Source organism: Propithecus coquereli, unplaced genomic scaffold (genome assembly GCF_000956105.1).
Source record: "Propithecus coquereli isolate 6110/MARCELLA unplaced genomic scaffold, Pcoq_1.0 Scaffold456, whole genome shotgun sequence".
Lineage (NCBI taxonomy): Eukaryota > Metazoa > Chordata > Mammalia > Primates > Indriidae > Propithecus > Propithecus coquereli.
This window is the reverse complement of record NW_012150352.1, coordinates 207,502-221,508: the sequence shown is the minus strand read 5'-3', so window position 1 is coordinate 221,508 and position 14,007 is coordinate 207,502. Positions and strand designations below refer to the sequence as shown.

General features: G+C 36.0%; 1 protein-coding gene across 1 annotated transcript in view; it reads right to left on the bottom strand.

Moving 5' to 3' along the window:
- CPNE8 (copine VIII) overlaps positions 1-14,007 on the bottom strand; it is a 247,662-nt gene that overhangs the window by 180,756 nt on the left and 52,899 nt on the right. Inside the window, exon 5 of the mRNA XM_012654995.1 lies at positions 7,034-7,073. Within this exon, the coding sequence (XP_012510449.1) occupies positions 7,034-7,073 (40 nt within the window). The remainder of the gene's footprint in view (positions 1-7,033; positions 7,074-14,007) is intronic.

Genomic DNA, 14,007 nt, shown 5'->3' with positions numbered 1-14,007 from the left:
GATAATATTTAAATGACTTTTCTGTTTTATGAAGTGATCAATAAGCATCTGAAAATATAATTTCCCTAATTAACAGATAATTTAAATTAAAAGACATTAAATAGATTTATTGATAGTTCAGTTTTAATACAGCACAGTAATTGTGTGCAATCAACTGTTCATCATTTGATTTCTTCATAAGATAGAGTCATGACTTGTGTCAATCTATTGCTTCTACTAATTTTGTTGTCATTTAATTGATTTTTAGCACATTCATACTAAGGCAATCAGTCCAAGAGAAAATAAGTGATAGGAATTTCTTGCTTTTGCAATATTTTAATCATTGTGGTAAAAAAATTGGTGAGGAAATGAAAACTCATATTGCCTGTGAAAATTTTATTGTTGGCATTATCTGCTAATATTTTATTGCTGATACTCCTTGCTAATATTCCTGATTTCCTTTGTATTTAATTAATTCATGCAAATCATATCAACTGTAAAAACTGAACTTAGTTATATTAATATGGCAATCACTGTTAATAATTGAACATGGTACTTTTCTCCAGTAGTGACGCCTATCTTCTTAATGGTTGTTATCATATTCACATGCTGTTTTGGGGATACTGCAAACTCAACATGGAACAATTAATTCAATATTTTAGTAAAAACAATTTTTTCACATTTTAACATTATAATAATACAACTTTTGTTTCAAAGCAAAAATTTATCATTTCAATCCATCTACAAACCAAAAATGCTAATTCTACCTCTAAGAGATTAGTAAAAGTTCTAAGCTTAACTAAATTATAGTTTCAAAAATTATACCCTAACCCTGAATTTACTTATTTCTTTTCCCCCAGCACAACTACTGATTTTCCAGATATTTTTGGCTTGCTAAAAGTCCAAATGAAGGAAGTTAAATAAGCCACCCCCTCAAAAGAAAATTAAGCTTACAACAAGACAATGGTCATTGATCAAAAATAACCACTTTTTAAAAATTATATACACATATATATTTAATCCTCACAAACATATATAACATATAGATTTAAAAAATAAAACTATACTATTCACAAGTATAAAAAAATCTATGGAAAATATTTACCTTCTCAATGCACATCACTTTTTGTAGAACACTAGTTCTCATCAATAAAGTTGTTCAAATGTAATATGTTAACAGAAAATAAGCAAATATTCTCACTAACAGTAAACATGATAAGACAGTTGACATGTCAAATAGCTAGAAAACTCACTAAATATTACTATCAAATATATGAAATATAGCATTATTAAATATACAACATAATGCTATCACATGATATCATTATTGAATACTAAGTCCTGAGTAAGGGCTAATTTTACATGCAAACAATCCCCACCTAATAAAACTTAATGAGTGCTGAAGTTAGTATAATTGAACCCATCTGCAGTATTATTATCCTTATCTCTGTCTCAAAGTCTAAGGCAGATTCTATAAAACCCTATTGGAAATGCAAATGGAAACATCCATTCATAGAGTATCAGTCATAAACACTTTAGCTTGAACATGTGTATAAGGCTACCTCTCATCATCTAATAAGGACCAAAAGGAAGGTACATAGAAAAAAGAAAGTTTTTATTGAAAAGGCATCAAAGGGTAACACGAAGAGAGCTCTTTTACACAGGGTGCTCAGGCAAGAGCTCTCAGTAGTGACAATTAAGTAGATACCTGAATAAGGTGAGGAAGAGAACTATGGGCATATTTGGAGCAAAAGCATTCCAGGTTGGAGAAAAAGTAAGAACAAAGTCCCTGAGACATGAATGTACCTGGGTGCTCAAGGAAAAGCAAGACAGCTGGTGGATTAGGGCACAGAGAGCAAAGAAGAGAGCAGTAGGAGAGAAGAAGCCAGGGGCTACATCAAACACCAATTTCTGTCCTACTGTGAAGAAAAGTTGCCAGAGGGTTTTAACTGGAAAGTGACATGTCCTGACCGGCTTTTAAAATGATAATTCTGGTTAATCCTCTTCCCTCGAGATTCTATCCTATTCTCTTCTCCATTTGTACTTTCTTTAGGTAACTTGAGTTCGAACTCTATTGGCTGACGGTTCCCAAATCTAGATCTCTAATCAGTATCTCCATGTGGATGCTTATTGGGGTCTCACACTTAACATGAACCTGGCCTTACCATGGGTCTCTTGAACCTCAGACCCTGCCTCAGTCTCCTCCCTGATGTATTAATACTTCACTGTTGGTCTCACTAATAACCTAGGAGCCATTCTAACTTCTTTTATTTTTACACCTACCATTCAATTAATCAGCAATCATACTACCAAAATATATTCCAAACATAACCAGTTTTACCACTTCAATGGCTTTAACCACCAAAGGTTACTCATCTAGCCAAATTACAATTACCTTATAACTCATCTTCTTAATTTCAATCTTGCTTCCCCAATTCCATTCTCCATTCTCCATTTCAGCTGCCACAGTTGCCATTTAAATGCATAAATCAGATCACATCACCCTCCAATGACAGCCATCAAAAACAAAAAAAGATCCAAACTCTTTTCAAACCATGGCCTACAAACCTCTACATCACCTGATTCCCATGTACTTTCCTAAACTATTTCAGTCTACTCTCCTCATCATTCACAATGTTCTACATATGGTGACCATTTTTCTGTCACACCAATATTTCACTGTTTTTCCTGACTCAAGGCCTTTGTAAAATCTGTCCACTACACATCTCCAACTCCAAAATGTAAGCTGTTTTAGGACAGAGACCTGGTTTATCTTATTGACTGTCATAGTCCTCAGCACGACAACAGGTGCCTGGCATATATTTTTTGCCTGCCTGACTATATGAATATATACTCTAGAATTCAGTTCAGTTATATATAGGTTAAATTAGCTTTATATTCTAATACAAGAATCTTGCATCACTTATAAATGTTTCTATGAGAAAAGGCATTACATGGTCCAAACAATTAATATTCAAATGAAACTTTAAAATACAACTGATTGATATGTTTATATGCATGATATTTAGAAAATATGTTAAAAAAACATATACACCTTCACCGAAGGCTAATGTCATGTGGCCAAAATAATCCAGTGAGTCATTAACATGCCTAAAGCAAAAATTTTAGTGGTGCCTTCTGAGATCAACCAAGTGATTAAATGCATTTTGGATTGCCTTGTGGGTACGAAAATTCAGTATACAAAGTACAGTTTCAATGTTCTCTGGTCCAGTACACCAAGCAGAATCCTATGCATACCAATTATGAGCCTGTCATTAATCTTTTCATTAATGATTTGGCTTATGTAATTAAATTATGCAAATGAAAGCACGCTATGTAGTTCTGCTAATGGCATTAAGATGAGTAGGTTCACTAGCACCTTAGGGAACAAACCCGGAATTCAAAATGCCATGTTTTACTCACAAGACCTAACACTTATGGGACAAAATAGTTTTGTGAAGATATTTCCTCAGAGAATCATAAAAGCAATAAATCTTCTAAAAGATGTCCCTGGATTCCATAAGTCTTTGCCTGGAGCACAATAATTTTCCATTAGCAGCTTTTCTACCACCAATAGAATCAATTAAAGTAATTCTGATTCTTTAGGTCTCTCACCTTGTATTCATTTGCATTGTTAGAAATCTAAGGTACAGTTTCATATTATATCTCCATTTTCCCCTAATACTATCAAAAAATAGGAATTTGGCCCAAAATCCTTAAGTACTAGACACCAACTAAAGTCACCCTGAAAGGGAATTCTTCTAAAATTATCAGAAATGAGAATTTTAAAAAATATTTTATTATTACTAATTCAAGGAATCTCTCTTGCTTTTGTGAAAGATAACTAACTGCCTTCACTTCACACATGAGCCTGTGTGCTTAGCAATCTTTCCTAAAAGGTTCCAGTTTCTACTTCACTTTGCAAAACCAGCAGGTAGACAACCACACTCTTAAAGAATCATATCCTCAGGAAACAGACCTATCTTATTTATTAGTTCTAGCCAATCTTCCAAATGCCTGATGAATTACTTTTGGGTTGAATGAGTTATATGTTCTTTTTACCTAAAATCTGTACTTGGATGCTTTCGAATAAGGAAGGGCTTTTTTTGTTGTTAATTTCTAATAGAAATGCAAAGCAGTCATCTATAACAATTCTTGCAATAAGTCAAAAATGTATTTCCTCTCTCTTTTGACATGCTTCACACATTGACAAGCTCACGCACTTATTAACTAATTTGTATTGTCAACCAAATATACTTTAAAAATATAACACAGACAGAAATGTAAAAGATAGATTAAAATGTGAGATAATATAAACCTTAGGAACTGTATCAGTAGAAAGGTAATGAGAATCTGAACTAAGGGACTGCAAGCAAGGAAAGAAGACAACAGAAAGAGAAGCCCTTCTTTATTAGAATGAACGGGGTTTGGTGACTCATTAAATGTGGAATGTGAGACAGAAAGTGGTTAACCATGCATCCAAGTTTTCTAACTAAGTAAACTGTGTTGATGAATTATTCTCCAGACAGATAATAGAGGCAGAGGGGCAAGACTGGGATGGAAAATGCCATAAATTTTAGATACATTTGAGTTTTAGACTTCTGAAGTGTATCTACTAGGAAATACTAATACTTAACAAGCAAATGACAACTTGGACTTGCTAAAGTATACTGAGGAATAGACACTTGAGAATTGTCAGGGTAAAGTATGAAAACAGTGGGCTCTCCTAAGGAGAACTTATATAGTGAGATAAGTAAAAATTAAAAATAAAACTATGAGAAACACTATTATTAAGGGGTAGGAGAAGGAAGCAAACTACCTATGTCAGAGTAGTTTAAGCAGAAGTGGAAACCAGAAAACAGTAAGTTGAAGAGAGAATGAAAAGGGAGGAAGTTGTGATAGAAACCCAGGCTGTTCTTGGAAGAAGCATGGTGATGAGAAGATAATAAAGGAAGTACTATGAGGATAAAGCAGTGTCCAGATAAAATTTTTGAGGATGAAGGAGCCAAGAAATTTTCTTTTGGGGGGAAAAAAAAAAAAAAAGCTTTTCTATGGAAGACAAATATTTGAAAAGATATATACATTCATAGCTTCTAGGAGGCATATCTCTTACATAATAATGCTTAGTCATTACTGACTTTTGAAGGAAGATGTAGCTAGTCATTTCTCAGATACCTTCCTATCCCATACAATATTTTCTGCCCTGAACTCAAGGCAACTACAGTAGTGGGAACCACACTTTAACACTTACCCTCAAAATATCCAACCTCATGGAAATGCCCTTAACTGACCAGTTATTATGCCCTTTGAAAAGTAGTTTGAACTAAGAAACACAGAGATTGTATTCAGGGAGAGTGAGTACCTGGAAGTCTTTGTACAGTCTGAATTAGGGGGGTCATTTTCCCATGTGTACAATGAATAGAGAAACTTGGTCTTCAGAGAAAAGCAGAAGCTCAGAGAAAAGGCATAGTAAAAAGAACAGCTGGCCTCAGAGAGAGAAAAAGAAATGGAGAAAATAGCTATCTCAGTCCCAATCCATCACCGTGTTTTTTGGCTCCAGTTCTCATAAAGCCAAGCTATACTTCGCATGTATGAGTTACTCCTACTCCCTTTAATCAACCACCTATGTATAAAATAAAAGAATACATTTCTTTCCTTGCAACTAAACAATTTTGACTAGAAAAGGCAGTTTCCTTTCTGTTTCTTCTAAGGACATTTGGAAAACTTCCAATACAAAGCTATGCAAACAAATTTTAAACGTCCAGTACAACGCTATAAATCTTACCATGATCAGGAAGATGGCATGGCAACCACCATTAACTTTACTTATGGAGAGAAATGAGCTTGTTATGGCAATTTTTTTTTTCAATTTGTAGGAAAGTCACCACTTAGACTGTTCTTTGAATACTTCTTCACATGATTTTGTCCTATGTTTCATAACACAAATAAATATCATACCTCCTTTCACGAAGGAGGAATAGTAAATTGTGATTTTTACCATCACATACAGGCTCCCAGTTTCACAGAATCTGTCTCCTACCTTGCAATCCCCACTACATCTCCTCTCTTCTCTGAATTATGACATTCCCCCTCTCCAAACTACACTGGAAATCACATCCCCATCTATTCTAGTTTGACAGCCTACAACAATGGAAAGATAAAAAAAAAAAAAAAAATCTCACCCTACCGAGTCTCTGGGAACTATGAGCCCAGCTGATTTCCCAACCCTGGCACAGCTGCCAATTTCTACATCTATGTAGTTGGCACCTCAGCAAACCCCTTTCACAATGCTGTTTTCACCCTCAGTCAGCCCTTCCTACCAGGTGTGGCCTAATTCCAACCCCACCAGTCAATAAACAGGTTGATGGACTAGCAATGTCTTGCCAGATATCTCACTCTCATCCCTCCCTTCCCACCATCCCCTCTTTCTCTGTCTCTGATGCGCAACTGCTCCTGCACCTGGAACCTTCCCCAGGTGACAGTTGTTGCCTGGCAAGTAGAGCTCCTGAGAAAAGAGGAATGAATAGAAGAACCCAAAAAATAAAAAAAAGAAACTGTAAGTGATTTGAGGACAGAAACTAACCATCTTGCCCACATTATATCCTCAGAAACCAGCATGGTACCTGGCATACGGAGGTATTCAGGAAATATTGGTGAACAAATGAAAGGAATGCAGAAGCATAAATCACTCTGCCTACACCCAAGTACTTTCTATTCTCTCAGAAGCGAAACCTTCCAAAAACAGGCTTGTTATTTCATCTTGTTTAACCTGATCCAACTTCAAACTTTACAAGGAACTCTCATTATTTCTTATAAAAAGAAAAAAGAAGATTAACCTATTTCACTTACTGAAGACATCTTTATTTTAATAAGTTCTTTTTAAACATTTTACTAGGATTCTTTAAAAATGTTATTTATTTACTATGACAATCACAGTACGTGAGAAGTTATAGGCATATAACTTTAGTATTAATAAATCAGCATAAATATTAACCATAAATCATATTACAGTATCTATCATACAATCATGATAAAAATAAAAATATGAACTTACATGTTTGGACAAGTTGGGGCTCTTTGAATCAACATCATACCTAAAAGATTGAAATATAAAATTCAAATTATTTCCACAAAGTACAGCTAAAGAAAAATAGCAGTATTTTCCAAAACACACAAATAATGTAAAAATGAATCAAAAATAATACCAACTGGGAGAAAGACTTAGCAAATTTAAAAGCTTCTCATTAGCTGCGACCTAGATGTCAATAGTAGAATTCACAAGCCCTAAGTCCTTTCATGTCTACAAACCTAAGAAGGCCTAGTATTTTCCCAATCATCCATTCCAATCTTTGGTAAGTTTAAAATTTCTTCTTTTCTGTGAATCAATAGTATCCTAGTACTGCTCGATTGATTTCGGAATTCTCTAAAAACTGAAAATCCCTCTTCTCTGGACACCATTTAAGAGGGCAACCTGAGGGATACTTGTGGTAATGGAAATGTTCTGTATCTTCATAGGATCAGTGTCAATAACCTAGCTGTGATATTGCAAGACGGTGTCATTGGGGAAAACTAGGTAAAGGATACGCAGGTCCCTCTGCATGCTTTCTGTATTATGTTTTACAACTTTGTGTGACTAAATCTACATTTAATTCAAAATAAAATATTTTATTTAAAAAATCAAATCAATCAATAAATAAGCAGATCTAGTAACAGGCTATCCTTTGTATATATTTTACTTCTTACTTAATATCTTAAGTGCTATTGCAAACTTTGAAAATTGGCTGAAGTAAATGAGACACTATTTTTCCCCCATTACAGGACTTAGGAAAACTGTATATTTTATGAAAACAGAAATGTATTTACATGGAACTACTATATGTTCTGGTTTTGACTAGTTGGTACTAGAAATAAACTCTCATTTCTTAGAGAGACTCTGGATAACAACATTCGTTATCACTTTATCCCCTTGTTTTCAAGTGTTTTTAGAAGTAGAGAGATTGCTGACAGTCAAAATAACTTCAATTTGCCAAATTCTTGAATAGGAAAATATTTGTACTAGCTCCAGTCTTTCTCCCAAATCATATTCATTTCACATTCCTTGTGCGTAGCTTCCTACCAAAAATTAACTACCTTTTCTTAAAGGTTAATTAAAGTCTTCTTTCTCACATAACAAGAATATTTACACAAAGAAAGAAAGAAAGCATCCTAATCAATAAAAGTTCGTGAGTATACTGATGCAGGCAGAAGTGCGCTCACTCTCTGGCAAAGAGTGTCTACCACAAACTGGCTTTAAAATTGCATGGTGCAAATACCTGCCTCGGAAGAATTCAAAGTTACTCTCCTTCATATCAGGGCATTCTGAGCACTTTCAACAGCTATATCCTAGAACTTTAAATTAGCAAATTGCCAACATGTATGGTAGAACTACAGATGATAGTACAAAAAAATATTTCTTATCTGATATGGTTTGGATGTTTGGCCCTTCCAAATTTCAAGCTGAAATTTGATCCTGAGTGTTGAATGTGGGGCCTGGTGGGAGGTGTTTGGGTCATGAGGGTGGACCCCTCATGAAAGGTTTGGTGCCCTCCTCACAATAATGAGTGAGCTCCCCCTTCTTAGTTTATTGAGTGCTAGTTGTTTAAAGGAGCCCGGAACCACCCCCTCCCTCTCTTTGCTCCTTCTCTCCCTCATGCGACATACAGGCTCCCCCTTCGCCTTCCACCTTGACTAGAAGGTCTCTGAAGTCCTCACCAGAAGCAGATGCTGGCGCCAGGCTTCTTATACAGTCTGCAGAACTGCGAGCCGAATAAACCTCTTTTCTTTATAGAAATTACCCAGCCTCAGGCATTTCTTTATAGCAGTACAAAATGAACGGAGACATTATCCAAGCAATTTTTCTTATTCAAGATGATTGTTTTTTAAAGATAAGATTGAAATTAGCCATTGTAACAATATCTGAGATGACACATAGCTGTGCTGACTCCTAGTCAAGAAACAACCCTAGTGTCCTCCCTCGTAAACTAATGATTAGGATTCTGTGCTCTTGAGAATCAACCCTGGTAACCACTTTCAATAGAGGGTTGAGTCTGGACTGGGGAGAAATGATATGGTATGTTCAGTTCAGTTCCAAAAAATAAAAAATAAAAAAAAGGGAAGAAAAATTTAGGCCTTCACCACAAAAAGCTGAAGTATCTTCAAGTACAAACCTCATGTACTGTATTTAACAAAGCTTTTTAAATACTATTATCTCATAAATGGATAATTTGCATCATACTTCTGAAGACTTTAGATAATATGTTAGAAATTAGCATTTTTCTTGTAATGGCATTTTTCTTTCAACTTTTCTGAAAATATCAAGGCTACTCTGGTCCTCACTCTCACAGGTCTGAACATAAACACTACAGATGTCCTAAGTAGTTACAACATATATGTGTACCTATCTCTGTTTATGAGTGTCATATTCTCCTTAAGGAAGAGAGAACACATGGCAAAGCGGGAAGCTCAGTAGTTTCCCCCAAGAGGGTGGATGCATCCCACTGTGCCTAAATTTACTGAAGACGAATTTTGTGAACAACTTCAACCTGCTATTGAAACCTTATTACCAGAGTAGAGTAATGAATTGTCAGTAACTGATTTGGGTGCATCTTAAGGATTATATTTTCTATCAGAGAGTAACAGATGTTGACTGGAAGTTTTCTTGTATTTCTAGAATTGCAACTAAGGCCCAAAGCATAAACCAAAAGATGCTAAATATCCCCTCATGCTCAGAGCTACTGAGGTGTCACTCCCATTAGGGCGAGAAGCTTTCTCCAGGACACTTCGGAAACCAGCCCGTGGCCTGGTGATGAGCACAGTATTCATAACGCCAGGACGATTCTCTCTTGTTGGGGGTGGGGGAAGGAGGGAGATTCTTTCCACGCCCTTAAGCCAAGCGAAGTGTAGCTCCAAAATCTGAGGTGCCTGCAAGAAGGGGAGCACAGCATGGGATTCACCTGTCAGCTACTGAGCCTGCCTGCAGGTCTGTCCTGGGGCTGCCAATGGAAGAGAATCTCACATGAAAGTTCTAGGAAGTGCTTTCTGAGAACTGAGGAACAAGGAACCATTCTTTTTAGCCCCTCTTCCACAATGACAAGACAAGCAGGGTGCTTAAAATGTGTCCCCTGACGCTGGTACCTTCATAAGGTCTACGTTTTTCAGAAGGTAAAAGACATATGTCTACCGGCAACACCCATTCCTTCCTGCTCCTCTGTCTCCCTTCTCTCCTACAAGGAGCTGGGGCAAAAGCTTCAACTGAGGAGAGAGGATGTGAAGAGATTTGAATTAAGTTTGAGATTAAAGTTTTAAAATAAAGAGTCCCTAACAATTAATAGCATGAGATGGTTCTAATAAACAAAAGCGACTAAAAGGGCATGAAATTAGATCTTGACATTGTTAAAGGAGTCCTTGATCACACATGCCCAAAGCTTCTTTTTTATTGTTCTTTTTTTAGAATTTTATAAAATCAATGGACATTAAATAAATCCAAAACAATTCTGAAAATTACTTACATCTATCTGTTTGCCAATTTATACTAGTGCATCTTTCAGCATTGTTGTTCCCTCAAGGGACTATGTTACTGCAGTAAAAAACTGATCATACAAAATGGAGTCATTTTTGTCATAACCAACTAAAATAGAGTTGGGGCTGGGGGTGGGGGCCAATGGGAAAAACACTCAGGATCACAAAGGCCTTTTCCAGGAACTGTTTACAAGCCCAGTTCAAAATCACAATGACTTGCTAGGATGGAGACAAGTTTTACCCAGTAACTGCTGCCACTCGCCAATCAGAGCTCTCCAGCGTCTGCAAAACACTGCCAGTGCCAATGAACTTTCCTTCAAAACAACCTACACAACTTTTCTCTTTTCCGATAAAACCCCAGGCTTTCCTTTGTCCTTCAGACATACCAGAAGCTACTCTGTTCTGTGCAAGCGTGTCCAGAATTGCAATTCTAGTTCTCGTACATTATCCCCAAATAAATCCTTTGTTTGGAGGGTCATCTCTCTATATTTTTGCGTAAAGTTGACACTGCCAATATGTTGGAGTATTTGCAGTAGTTCTCTGGGTGACAGGAGTTGCTACTACAGGTAATTTTTATTGCCTATATTATCCTTTTTTTATTTTCCAATTGTTCTACAATGAACATACATAACTTTTACTAGGAATAGCGCATTGCTAAGACAAATTTTAAAATCCAACCACAGGTATGACTATGTATACACATATATATGTAACTAGTGAACTATTACACTATTTCCACACTTCCTTAGATAGATATGCTGGAAAAAATCATAATTAAAAAAAAAGCCTGTTCTCACAAGTTAAAGGATTCTAATAAATGGGAAATCAAAAGTAATTAATTAAATGATAGGAAAGATAACTACATGAACTAAGAGGATGTACTTGTTGCTCTTCTTGATAATCTTCCACAGGTAACCCTTTATAGCCCTAATTGTTTGAATTTTTCAGAGATCATATAAAATTGAGATATTATTGGAATCAGATTTCTGAAATTAACCAAATATATTCAAAAGATACTTATTTAATTCAGTTTTGCAATATGCTTTCGCATTTCAAACAGTACATTGTTTCTGTGAAAATTACTATAATTTTTAGGATGTTAAAGAAGCTAAAATATATCAGTTTACCTACACTAATTTCTGTAACTTTATATTTTCTTGTCACACTGAGATAAATGTTCCTGGAACAGCTAAGCTATGAGTATCAGGTAATCAGTGATGAGCAGGACATGGATCTAAAAATCAGAGCTAAAAAGTACACAGGGAGTTTAGGGAAATAACAAAGCTTATACAATCTCCAGTGTTGAAATCAAAATAAAATATAGAGACAAATCTCTAAACTAAATGTTTTATTTGGGAATCACAGAATTGCAATTCAGAACATAAGCACAGACCAGGGTGATCTTCAGAATGTCTGAAGAACAAAGAGAAGGTTGGGAGTTTTGGTAGAAAGAAAAATGTTATGTACTGTTTGGAAAGAAGGCACATTGGCACTAGAGAAGCTTTTGGGAGCTGGCAAGTTCTGACTGGTGAGTGAAGGAAGCCGGTAAAACTAGTCTTAGAGCCATGGCAGGTTGTGACTGGTCTTAGGGTTACAGCAGGAGATCTCAGCAGCTATCCTTGCAGAAAATTCAATTCCTGAAGCAGATGCAATGTGCCCTGAGTGCAATTTTTTTTGCCTTGACCCCTTGATTTAGTTGGGTATGACAAGAATGACCCAAATTTGTATAATCAACTTTCACACCAAGTTGATTTCGTAGATTTAGAACTAGTCAGTGGGTAGTGTTGTCCATATCCTATTAGCCTAAAATTTGACTAACTTATCCTCTGAAAATGCAAAAAATTATATATATACATATTAGAAAAGATTTGCATAAAAAGATACTCACTGCAGGATTACGTGTAATAGGAAAAATGGAACCAGCCATAATGTCTATCAGTAAACATTTGGTTAAATAAATAACAGTTCCTTCAAACAATGGAAATTATGTAACCTTTAAAATGAATGTGCTATGGGTATATTCAGTGACATAGAAAGGTATCTGCAAAACACAAGATACAGGAAAATATGTTTATTGCAATTCCCATATGTATATGTGTATGTTTATAGAAAAAGGTCTCCCAGTATATTCATTAAATCATTTACAGGTTTGTTGTTATTTTTTTTTTGGTATTGGGATAACAGGAAACTTTCACTTTTTAAATGTCTATGTCATGTAAAGCTTATAATAAATATTTATTACTTTTAAATGAGAGAAAACAATGCAGATGAATGAGAAAGGGAGAGAGAGAAAAAGGTGAAACAGAGAGAGAATAAAGAGTCCTGAAATAGTGGCTAGTTTAAAGGTAAAGTTAAGTCTGAAACTAAAGGGAAAAAATTAAGGGCTACCATGCTGGTCTGAGAGAAAGAAACTTCTTTAAAGCAATTTTTATAAAGGCCTGAACAATGATGGGAAAATTAAAACACATTCTACATGATTTATGTCTGTTTTTGAACGACAACACTACACCCAGCCTCTATGATAAACATAGTCGAGAGGTCATTGCATTCCACTTCAGTTTTTTCTTCTCATAAGCCACATTTTTATTGTTTGAAAAGGGGTTTCTGAGAATGAAAAACCAAATGTGCCACTCTGAGCAAGAGCGAGACTCCATCTCTACAAAAAGAAAAAAAAGAGAGAAAAAGAAAAATTAACTGGGCGTGGTGGCGAGCACCTGTAAGTCCCAGTTACTTGGGAGGCTGAGGCAGGAGGATCACTTGAACCCAGGAGTTTGAGGTTGCGGTGAGCTAGGCTGATGCCACTGCACTCTAGCCTGGGTGACAGAGTGAGACCCTGTCTCAAAAAAAAAAAAAAAAAAAAACCACCAAATATGAACATAAACTTTGTTTGATAATTATGCTTAGAAATCTTGAAGGAAAGGGGCTGGTAAAATATCTTTTTAAAACAGAAGTACTCCAAGTTATATTGCATATATTTTAAAAGAAAGTGAGAAAAACTATTAACAGTAAAGAAGTTTTTTTTTTTTTTAAACATTCAGAAGCAAATCATGACTTTTTCAGATAGGATATTGATAGCTTTTGTTATCAAAAAGTATTTGTAGATCTTCTGAACAAGAGCGACCAGGACCACGGGCAGGAGCTGCAGGCGCCTGGGGCCCAGCCGTGCCGCCTCGTTACGATGACCAGTGTGGTTAAGACCGTGTACAGCCTGCAGCCCCCCTCTGTGCCGAGCGTCGGCCTTCCCGCAGACACACAAACTCGAGCCACTTCTAAGAGTCTATTACCTGTTAGGTCCAAAGAAGTTGATGTTCCCAGACATCTTCATTCAGGAGGTTCAGAGAATGATGTTATGAAAATCACCAAACCGAAACGAGAGAATGGGCAGATGAAAGTTGCAGACACTGCCACCAGGAGGAATGTCAAAAAGGGCTACAAACCACCAACTAAGCAAAAATCAGAGGAAGAGCTCAA